We start from the raw sequence: 11,434 nt of genomic DNA, 5'->3' as shown, positions 1-11,434 counted from the left end.
GTGAGCTGGGGCGGGGAGTTCTCCTGCATGCTGCCCCCCCCACCCCCTTTGCTGCAGGCGGCCCTCCCCGCGCTCGACTGCCCCAGCTCCCTCTGCCTAAATGCTGGCGGGGACCGGGGCGGTCGAAGATCCGGCCGCCGCGGTCGCTGCCGACGAAAATGGCACCCCCCAAATCCTAGCGCCCTAGGCGACCGCCTAGGTCACCTAAATGGTTGCACCGGCCCTGAGTACAGAGCTGATGCCACAGGCTTTCTAAGAGAAGAGAGATAATCTAGAATTTTCAGCTGTCCTCTTAAATAACAATTCTTGACTTCATAGGAAAAGAGCAACAACACTATGGACCTTGCCTATAGTGCATCAAAGGCCAAATTGCTAAAGGATCTTTAAAAAAACCATATTGAGAGAAGAAAAGAACCTGCAGGGGCAGAAATCCTGTTTAGGCCTCGTAGGATTTAAGAGTCTAAGGGATGAACCTCTGACTACATCTAATGAAGCAAAGGCTTGTCCCACAAGCTCTCAGACCCAAGACCTTAGGTCCTGCAATCATCCCTCTTCAGCCTTCCTCTCAGTCACAGCCTGGATAATCAGGCGCTGGTGAAGACCTATCTTTTTGTCTTCCCATTTCTTCTGATCTGAGTTGGATCTTCATGAGTTTCTCATGAGGCATTGGGTACTCTGATTAGTAATGAAGAATATCTGATTTGAGCTTGAACTGGAGACTGCTGCCCAAATTCCAGAACTGAAATTAAGGAATTCTTGTCCCCGGTGCAGACACTTCAGTCACTGCCCATGGCCTCACTTTAATGATCAAGCTAGACCAATCCACACAAGCGGTCCATTTCCTAGACACTACTGTGCTAATAAGCGATGGTCACATAAACACCACCCTATACCAGAAACCTACTGACCACTATACTTACCTACATGCCTCCAGCTTCCATCCAGGACACACCACACAATCCATTGTCTACAGCCATCCTCTAAGATATAACCGTATTTGCTCCAATCCCTCAGACAGAGACAAACACCTACAAGATCTCTATCAAGCATTCTTAAAACTACAATACCCACCTGCTGAAGTGAAAAAACAGATTGACAGAGCCAGAAGAGTACCCAGAAGTCACCTACTACAGGACAGGCCCAACAAAGAAAATAACAGAACGCCACTAGCCATCACCTTCAGCCCCCAACTAAAACCTCGCCAGCGCATCAAAGATCTACAACCTATCCTGAAAGATGATCCCTCACTCTCACAGATCTTGGGAGACAGACCAGTCCTCGCTTACAGACAGCCCCCCAACCTGAAGCAAATACTCACCAGCAAATACTCACCATACAACATAAACACTAACCCAGGAACCTATCCTTGCAACAAAGCCTGATGCCAACTCTGTCCACATATCTATTCAAGTGACACCATCATAGGACCTAATCACATCAGCCATGCCATCAGGGACTCGTTCACCTGCACATCTACCAACGTGATATATGCCATCATGTGCCAGCAATGCCCCTCTGCCATATACATTGGCCAAACCGGACAGTCTCTACGCAAAAGAATAAATGGACACAAATCTGACATCAGGAATCATAACATTCAAAAACCAGTAGGAGAACACTTCAACCTGTCTAACCACTCAGTGACAGACTTGAAGGTGGCAATTTTGCAACAAAAAAGCTTCAAAAACGGACTCCAAAGAGACACTGCTGAACTTGAATTAATATGCAAATTAGATACTATTAACTTAGCTTTGAACAGAGACTGGGAATGGTTGGGTCATTACACTAATTGAATCTATTTCCCAATGTTAAGTATCCTCACACCTTCTATGGGCCATCCTGATTATCACTTCAAAGGTTTTTTTCTCTCTCCTGCTGATGATAGCTCATCTCAATTGATTGGCCTCTTACAGTTGGTATGGCTACTTCCACCTTTTCATGTTCTCTGTATGTATAAATATCTTCTTGCTGTATGTTCCACTCTATGCATCCGATGAAGTGGGCTGTAGCCCACGAAAGCTTATGCTCAAATAAATTTATTAGTCTCTAAGGTGCCACAAGTACTCCTGTTCTTTAAGCTCAAATCAGATATTCTTCATTACTAATCAGAGTATCCAATGCCTCATGAGAAACTCATGAAGATTCAACTCAGATCAGAAGAAACGTGATTTGGACCCAACCAGTCACTCCCTCAGTTGTATGAACGGCAAACCCCAGAAAGAGCCCCTCCCAAGCAGGGCCGGCTCCAGGCACCAGCCCAGCAAGCAGGTGCTTGGGGCGGCCAAGGGGAAGGGGCAGCACGTCGGGCTCTTCGGCGGCGGGTCCCTCGGAGGGAAGGACCTGCCGCCGAATTGCAGCCGAAGAAGAAAGCGATCGCGGCTTTTTTTTTTTTTTTTTCTCGCCGCTTGGGGCGGCAAAAACCCTGGAGCCGGCCCTGCTCCCAAGCCCCTTTCCCCTGCAGCAACAAACACGGTTGTCCTTACAAAACACCATCCCTACCATCAGATGTAGAACTTCACAAATGTCCTGCCCGGACCAGACTGAAACTAGGGGCCTAGAGGTGAGGCGCTCCATATCCAGATACCAATTCCATCATCCAGTCATCCTTAGATATTTTATAATTTATATACCATTACTGAACAGTTAGGACAAGATTTGCTTTTATCTTGATGACTGCTTCCCTGAATGGTTTATTTTGTTAAGAATGTAACCTACAGCAATCCCTTTATTAGCTGTAAAGAATTAACTATAAAGGTAAAGTTAGAATACACAATGAACTAGGGACTGAGTTATATGACTAGTTTTTTTATCAATGGATCCTGTCCTATTGCTATATCACCCTTATAGCCATTGCTTCCTGCATTCCCATAATTTTCAGACTGACAGTGTTCTTCTAATACACAAAGCCAAAACACTATTTAAAAACTTAACAACCAAGTTACAACACAATGTATTTGGTTAAAACAGAAAAGCTTTAATAAAGTACTCTCATTCAGTGCCTAACATTTTAGATAATACAATTAAAGATCTAAAGAGAAACTGACGTCTCTATGAAAACTTTGAAAAACATTTGATGTAGAAATAATTATGCTTATGTTGTTCTCTCTAAAATTTTCTGTCATTCTTTAGTGCTAATGTTAAAAAGGATTTATAAGAGTTTCTACCACTCCAGAAAGCATAATCCAATGACAGGTTTCAGAGTAGCATCCGAAGAAGTGGGCTGTAGCCCACGAAAGCTTATGCTCTAATAAATTTGTTAGTCTCTAAGGTGCCACAAGTACTCCTGTTCTTTTTGCATAATCCAATGCTTGTCATCAGCATTATTTCCATAGCAACTACCAGTGATGTCGCAGATATAGGACTAAGATATCCCGCAGGGAAGAAATAGCAGAAGCTAATATACTATTGAGATACAAAGCTCCATTTTCATCCTTATACTCTTAGAGGGCATATGCTCTAGAAATAGAATATTTTCCAAATAGAATGTTTGATTTTTTTCTGGAGATCTCAGAAGACTGACTGTGTGTTAAGTATGACACAGGCATTGTTCCTTCCACAGGGGCGTTGGCAAAATGACCTTTGAATGAGCTCATAGAAACTAAGAATATGTAACTACAAAGGGCTTTTTAACATAGATGGTTTGAAAAGTAGGCTCCCGTTTTCCAGTCTGGGTGACATGCCCTGAGGAGGAGTATGCAATGCCTCCAAGTTTATGGTCATCACTCCCAAGATTCCTTAGATCCATGGATCCTAGCCAACAAGACAAACTTGAAATACAAGGGACTGAAGTGACATTCATCTAAAAATGATGTCCACTGGGTATTTTAGATAAAATTTCCTATTCCAAAAGAAACAAGTATTCTAAACTCTACTGTTGTCCTTTCACTGCCTCATAACTTGATAAACAATGTACATCCAAATTCCAGCTCTCTCAAGATCAATATAACCATGACAACATGGGTTACAGTGCAACACCTTTTAACAAGCAAATTCAGCAAGACCATTCACAAGACACAACTGTACTTCTCCCTTTCACAATATGAACATTGTTTCTGAAAATAGGATGTTCCAATCCTATGCAACATCTATGAAAGAAAAGTGCCAGTTGATTTATAGTGTTAGTGATTTAAAGACAGCACAAATAAACAAAAAAACTGATTAAGTTGACAAGAACGCCCTTATCCAACTAAAGAGACTCAAAAGTCAAAGGTCATCTCCCAAAACCAAGCATAACTTACCTCTTTAGCCTTCCCATACCCCCTCCAAACTTATCTCAAGAGTTCAAGTCTTGGGATTGTTATCAAGGACATCCCAGCTGATATTAAATGCTTAGATGATGTATAATGAGAGAAAGGTAGAAGGTAGCTATGCTCAAATAATAAAGGGTTTTGTAAATCTAAATTACACTTTGAATTGCATCTTGAAACAAATGGATAGCTAATGAAGTCTACAAAAGTGCAAGGATACTACTTAGGCACACCACTCCTAAGTAAGCAGGCCACTAACTCTTGCAATAGCAGAAATTTCCAAGTGTCTTCCAGAGAAGCCCCATGGAGAATGCATTGCAGCAGTTCAATCTAGCAGTAACAAAGGTGTTGAGATCTGTGGCAGGGTCTGCATCCAAGAGATAAGGATGGAATCTCCTACACAGGAAAAATAAGAATGCCTATGTTTGCCTATTACTTGCAGCTGTCTGATCAAAAAAGGCCCCCAAACTGTGAACATCAGTAACAATCATCAGATATATTCTCTCACTAGAAAAGCAGATGTTTCTGACATCACCTCCATCTCCCGGAACCTACCATCACTTAAATCTTTTATAGATTGCGCTTCAGCTCAACCACTCATTCAAGCAGGAAAAACAAGTCACTACACCACCTGCATTGCATGAAAAGACAGAGCTGAGTAGTCCATATCATAACATCTATTTCATTCTGCATTAAGCGAAAAGGCTGACATCAGAAACTTTTGGTTCCTTGCACAAGAACCCTTAAGGCAGTTAAATACCCATCCAAAAATACTCTTTGAGTTGCTCCATTCCTTCCTCATGGTAGTTCCAATCACAACTTCACTCCCAAGGACCACAAGTGGGTCAACATTAGAGCTGGTTGGGAATCTGACAAAAAAGCTGATTTGTCAAACCCGAAACATTATGCAGGAAAAGGTCAGTTTTGACAAAATTTTGACTCCATTTTTTTGAAAATTAAATTTTGAAATTGTCAAGACATTTTGTTTTGACATTTTCAAAAAATTCTGATATTTTTCAGTTCAAAATAGCTTTTCACTTTGAAGTTTAAACTAATTATAGTAAAAATAAAACACAGAAAACAGTTGACATCAAAGTGACCTGAACCAAAAAAAAAATGTCAAATATTCTGTTTGTGAACATTTTTGAAATTTTGACTTTTCAGCCTGAGTCGGGAAAATTTTTACCTAGAAATTTTTCATAGGCTGGGAAAAGTATTTCTTGCCTAACACTGGTGAATATCACCTTATGACCAATGCTATCATTGAAAGATCAGCATCAACAACTAACCTTTATCTATCACTCGGAAGAGCTTCGACCAATAATGCAAGCTCAGTCTCCATACTATATCCAGATCTAAAACTGACTGAGAAATCTAGAAAGTCAGATGACATCAGATGATGCCAGAGTTATTTTCCCTCTCAGCCTTTTTCAACCTTTTCCAGAGAGTGAGGTCTAGAGGACAACAGTAGTTGGAGAAGTTTAGTGTCAAGAGACAGTTTCTCAAGCAAAAGTAGAAGAATCATTAAGAATCACAAAGCCAGCATCTTGCAACCCCACAAGGAGGCATTAGCTATCTCTGCAAATAATGGTCCCAACATCCACCACAGGTTTACAACCAAGGACACTGGTCCTTTCAAGGCTGTAATCTAACCTCTCTAATAACTACTGAGCAAAACTGGACAAAACATACTTAGGAAATAATTTTTGCCTCCAAACATAGCTCTACCACCATAGAGGAAGATAACCCAGTCAAAGTCAGACTAATCCTATCCACAAAGTACATGGAATATTTCTCCCAGCAGGCAAGCATTGACTGTTTCCAGGCGTGGGCAGTTTACATTAATCAGACTACTCAGGGCCCAAGACTTTGAAGATGTAAACCTTCACTCTTCACCACACCATGGCATAAAATTGCTGAAGTTCTCGCTTTCCATGCCACAACTGGTCAAACCCTAAGCACAATTTCCACGCCCAGTGCTTTAATTTCTTCCGCCCACTTCTTTTGTCACATCAGCTGTATAACAAGGTCTTGCTTGCACCACTCCTGCTAATACATCCCAGAATGATTGCTTTTTTGCAACAGTGTTACACTGTTGAGCATATTTAGCTTTGTGATCCACTATGACTCTCAGGTCCCTTTCTGTAGTACTTCTCCGTAGGCAGTCATTTCCCATTTTGTATGAATGCAATTGATTGTTCCTTCCTAAGTGGAGTACTTCGCATTTGTCCTTATTGAATTTCATTCTAGTTTCTTCAGAGCATTTCTCCAGTTTGTCCAGATCATTTTGAATTTTAATCCTATCTTCTAAAGCACTTGTAACCATTCCCAGCTTGGTATCGTCCTCAAACTTTATAAGTGTACACTCTATGCCTTTATCGAAATCATTGATGAAGATATTGAACAGAACTGGACCCAGAACTGACCCCTACGGCATAGGCACCGACTCCATGGGTGCTCCGGGGCTGAAGCACCCATGGGGAAAAAATAGTCGGTGCTCTAGCCCCGGGATCAGTGCCTCTTCCTCCCCCACAGTGCCTCTTGCCTGCCAGCGAGCCGCACTGATCAGCTCCTCCCCTCCCTTCCAGCACCTCCCACCTGCCGCAATCAGCTGTTCAGAGGTACCCAGGAGGCGCTGGGGATGGAGGGGGAGGAGCGGGGACCAGAAGAAGCAGGGGGCAGAACAGGGTGGGAAGGGGGAAAAGGCAGGAAGAGGTAGGTGGGGGTGGGAAATTGGGGGCAGGGGTGGAGTGGGGGCAGGGCCTGGGGCAGAGCAGGGATAGAGCACACACACACCCCAGAAACAGAGGCAGTCAGCACCTATGCCCTGAGGGACCCCACTTGACAAGAGCAATGGTCTTAAATTGCAGCAAGGGTGATCTAGGTTGGTCATTAGGAAAAACTTAACTGTCAGGGTAAACACTGGAATAAATTGCCTAGGGAGGTTGTGGAAATCTCCATCACTGGAAATTTTTAAGAGCAGGTTAGACATGAGTGCAGGAGACTGGACTAAATGACCTCTCAAGGTCCCTTTCTGTCCTATGATTCTATGGCAACCTGTGAGGATGGCATAAATGAATGAGAAATTTAGAATTCCTTGTATTGATAATAAAGAACAAAAGATTGATTAGTGTACTGCAGGCCATCAACAAATTAATCTACCAAAAAGATTGCTTCTCAGAGAGGTATGAAATCCAACAGCAACTATCACTCTCAAGACATTGTGAACTATACTCTCCATCTGGACCAGAACACAGGTGCAACCTGACCTCTCCCAACAGTCTCAAGAAAGTAATGGTGCAATGATGAAAAATAATGCGATCTTCAGCTCTACAGATCTGTTCACATTGTTTATACCTTAAATATTTACTAAACACATAGTTAAAAAGATTCAAAGTAATTTTAAGAAGTCTGTGTGTCTCCAAGTAGCTAGAACTACTGTCTCAATGTGCTGTAATATTTATACTGCTTACTGTATTTCACTCCATGCATCTGATGAAGTGGGTTTTAGCCCACAAAAGCTTATGCCCAAATAAATTTGTTAGTCTCTAAGGTGCCACAAGGACTCCTTGTTGCTTTTGTCTCAATAGGGGTCTTCAATTTAATAATTGAAGAAACTGTGCTTCTCAAAGCCTAGTTCTTTTTGTTCTAGTTTTTTCCTTTAGAAAGCAATGGAAATTACAGCATTTCAGTTGTTTTGTTTTTATTTTGCTAATTTATCTAGTTTTCTTATTTTTAGAGAACCTAACCATTTTCAAGTGATTTTTCCAATGTTTCCAAATTAAATCTCAACCTTTTAATCATTCCTTTAAACAATATATGTTCAAAAGGCAGGGGCTTCCAATTATTTATTCATTACGTGTTTAAGACACTTACTGAAATGAAATTACTAGTCTTATTACTCAGAAGTTTCCTTTAACCAGTTCAACATTCCCAGTATTGTACACCAAGCAATGCTCTTAAATACTTTGGGTTCAACCTTACTGTGACATTGATATGCCCAGGCAGGTATATTACACCTGTGTCTAACCATCTTCTCGATAATTCATCGTAGGGGGTCATGCATGGTCTCTGCCAAAAACTAAGAACTAGCTGATTGCCATAGTTATTGAGAATTGTATGGGAAATATTTTGAGAGAAATGTAAAATGTAGACTATTCTGTTCCAAAACTGTATGAGGTGAAGCATATCACCTGAGGAGGGGTGGGTCTCAGAGCTAAGTCAATCAAGAGTGAGAGCAGTCAACAACTTTCAACCTGACCTAGCACAGCCCTGTATTTACAGGCTGGACCAAATGCAGGCTTGAGCATTTACAAAGATGAAGAACCCCAAGAAGAGACTGAATAAGGGATCCTCAGGGCTCTGCTGATGTTAATGAAACACCCTGAATCTGAAATGGCACAAAAGTCTGGAACCGTATCAAAGACAAAGAAAAGGCACAAGACATTATCCATTACAGAGGCGACACTCTGCCAGCGTTAGTGTTTCATAAAAAGTAGATCCCAGCTCTCTAGATTGGACAAGTGCTGTAAGGACTGAACACTGGGAAGAAATACCTTATTAGACTGGAACAGAACTTGTTAAAAATGATAGGCTCTAGATTTGCATTTCATGTAATCTCGTGTTTCCAATACTTTTACTTGTATCTATTTTGGATCTTTATCTTAGCATTGTTAAATAAATTCTATTTGGATTTACTGTAGACATGACTTGCCTTACACTAAAGCAAGTGTTGAACTGAGGTGAAGCTAGTGAACTGGGGGGCACTGCTTCCATGGAGGGAGTGGAATAGTGTACATTGTGTGGGTATCCGGAAGTTAAGGGACTGGGCCCTTGAGGGTATCAAGGTGGGGCACGCTAATTATCAGCCACTAGAGCAAAAGAGTGGGGTTCATGTAGCCTTGAGCAGAGCACTTGTCCTCCTAGTGGTTGGCAGATTTGAGACAATTTTCCCCCTATTGGGCACAGACAAGGTTGTCTCATGCTGTAAGCAGATGGTAGTGATTCATCCTGCTTACACCCTCGGTTACCCCAATAGCGTCACAACTACAACATGCTAAACACACTAAAGTAAATGAAAACTGAGGGTGCTCAGCACCTCCCAGGACAAACCCCGCCAGAACTGGTTATCTATGGCCCTCAATTGGTACTCTGCTCTTCTTCGAGGGGCACCTTAAAGTCAAAACTATTATTTTAATTCCCTGTGTTGCTACCATGAACACCTTACATTAACAATGGATTAAATTTACAGATCTCATGGAGCTTTCATTATTTACTCTGCACTTCCTTAGCCAAAATAAGAGACTAGAGTTTTTCCACTTTAATTTCTAGTCAGATATCCTGCCTGGCTCTCATGCACTGGCACCACCGAGTTGTGTTTGCTTAGTAAACACTGCAGGGAACCCAACATAGCATCCCAACACAAAGCTGCCCCTATTGATTTTTAGAGTTTCATTAACACATCCCTATTTGTATTGAGACAGGCTGGCAGTCTCCCCCTCTCCCCTCTTCCTGTCTGAGGGGCTGGCAGTGGGCGCTCTCCTCTTTCCATGAGCATCCCCGCAGGCAGGATGTGGGGGCTAGCCTGGGGAGTTTCAGGGGTGTTGATGAAGCCCTATCGGACACTTTCCAGGCCTGCCAGCAACCCCTGGGGCAGGGAAGAGCAGAGGCCAGATTCCAAGGACACAAAGCAGGGGACCTAGGATGATGGGGGAGGAGTGAGCTTCCCAGAGACCCAGAAAGCAGAGACCGCAAAGCAATGGAGCAAGAGCGAGCCCCCTAAAGACGGCCCCATAGCAGGGGGACTACAAAACACGGGGCGGCGATGGACCCTAGAGACCCCTACACCAAAGGGACCCAACGGCAATGGGGCAGAGCAGAAACCCCTACACTGAGGAGACTCCAGGACACTGGGGAAGGGCAGAGACCCCGTACCGAGGGGACACTGGAGTAGGGACAGTCCGCTGGAGAGACCCTCACACTGAGGGGACCCCAGGACACGAGGGCAGGGCTGAGAGACGCCCGCGCCGCGGAGCCCGACATGGCACAGGCTCCGCCCCCACCACCAGAAACCCCCGGACCCGGGCAGGGCAGCCACCCCATCCCCTCGGCGCGCCCCCTAGCGGAGGCAGCCCCCGACCCGCACTCACCCGCCGCCGACTCCCCGCGGCTCAACAGCAGCAGCAGGAGGGCCCTGAGTGCCAGGCCAGGCCTCCGCATCGCCCCCCGAGCCCGCGCCGGAGCCAGCCCGGCAGCGAAGCGGCAGCTCGGGGCCGCGCGGAAGGATCTGCCGGCGGGGCCGCGCGGAGGGACTCGGCTTCGGCTGGACTGGCGTCTGGCCCTCCCCCGCTTCCTGCGCGGTCGGGCGGCTCCGCCAGTTGGGACCGCGGCACAGCCCGCCGGGAACGGCCGCTAGAGGGCGCAGGGCCGGGAGGCGCAGAGCCCGCGGGCACCCGGCCAGGACGCCCTGTGAGGGGCAGGGAGGGGAACTAGACGCCCCCCCCCAGCCAGGAGCCCTATGGCGGAGCGCGGAGGAGGAACTAGACAGCCCTCCCCCCAAGACAGGGAGCCCTATTGGGGGAGCCAGGTCAGAAGGGAACTAGACATCCCACCCCCAACAGGGACCCTATGGGGCAGTGGGGGGAACCAGCTGGCCCTCCCCCCAAGTCAGGGAGCCCTATGGGCGGGGGGCAGGGGAACCCGACAGGTCAGCTGGACAGGGAACAACATCATGCTTCCCAGGCTGTGAGGCACCTCACTATCTGCCATGGTTCCCCTCCACCTGCCATGCCATGGCAACACAAGCCTTGCCCTCTAGGCCTCATCAGCACCCCGTCTCTGCAGATTAGCATGCATGCTCCAACCCCTGCATCCTCCAAGCATCTCCCTGGAGGGTCCAGTCCCTGGTCTCTCACAGGATTCCCAGCTCCACTGTTCCCAAAGGAACTGTATTCTCCAGCTTAGTCTGACTCCCGCCTCAGATCAGCGCTTGGCTTCACACACAGCACTTAGACATGTTTACGGTGAAAGTAAGTACAAGTTTATTTAACAATGAGTAGAGATTCAAGTGAAAGCAAGTAGTAGTATTGGAAACACATGGCTACATATAAAATAACACATTCTAGAGCCTAGACCAGGGGGTTCTCAAACTGTGGGTCAGGGTTATTACATGGGGGGGGGGGGGGGGG

General features: G+C 45.2%; 1 protein-coding gene across 1 annotated transcript in view; it reads right to left on the bottom strand.

Moving 5' to 3' along the window:
• The window catches only part of LOC113407516 (neurogenic locus notch homolog protein 2-like), a 140,920-nt gene extending 130,454 nt beyond the window's left edge, over window positions 1-10,466 (bottom strand). The window contains exon 1 of the mRNA XM_026656110.2: window positions 10,397-10,466. Within this exon, the coding sequence (XP_026511895.1) occupies window positions 10,397-10,466 (70 nt within the window). The remainder of the gene's footprint in view (window positions 1-10,396) is intronic.
• Between the last annotated feature and the right edge of the window lie 968 nt (window positions 10,467-11,434).

This window comes from Terrapene carolina, unplaced genomic scaffold (genome assembly GCF_002925995.2).
Source record: "Terrapene carolina triunguis isolate 2854851 unplaced genomic scaffold, T_m_triunguis-2.0 Scaffold212, whole genome shotgun sequence".
In the NCBI taxonomy this organism is placed as follows: domain Eukaryota; kingdom Metazoa; phylum Chordata; order Testudines; family Emydidae; genus Terrapene; species Terrapene triunguis.
The sequence above is the reverse complement of the archived record's forward strand: the minus strand, read 5'-3'. Positions and strand labels throughout refer to the sequence as shown.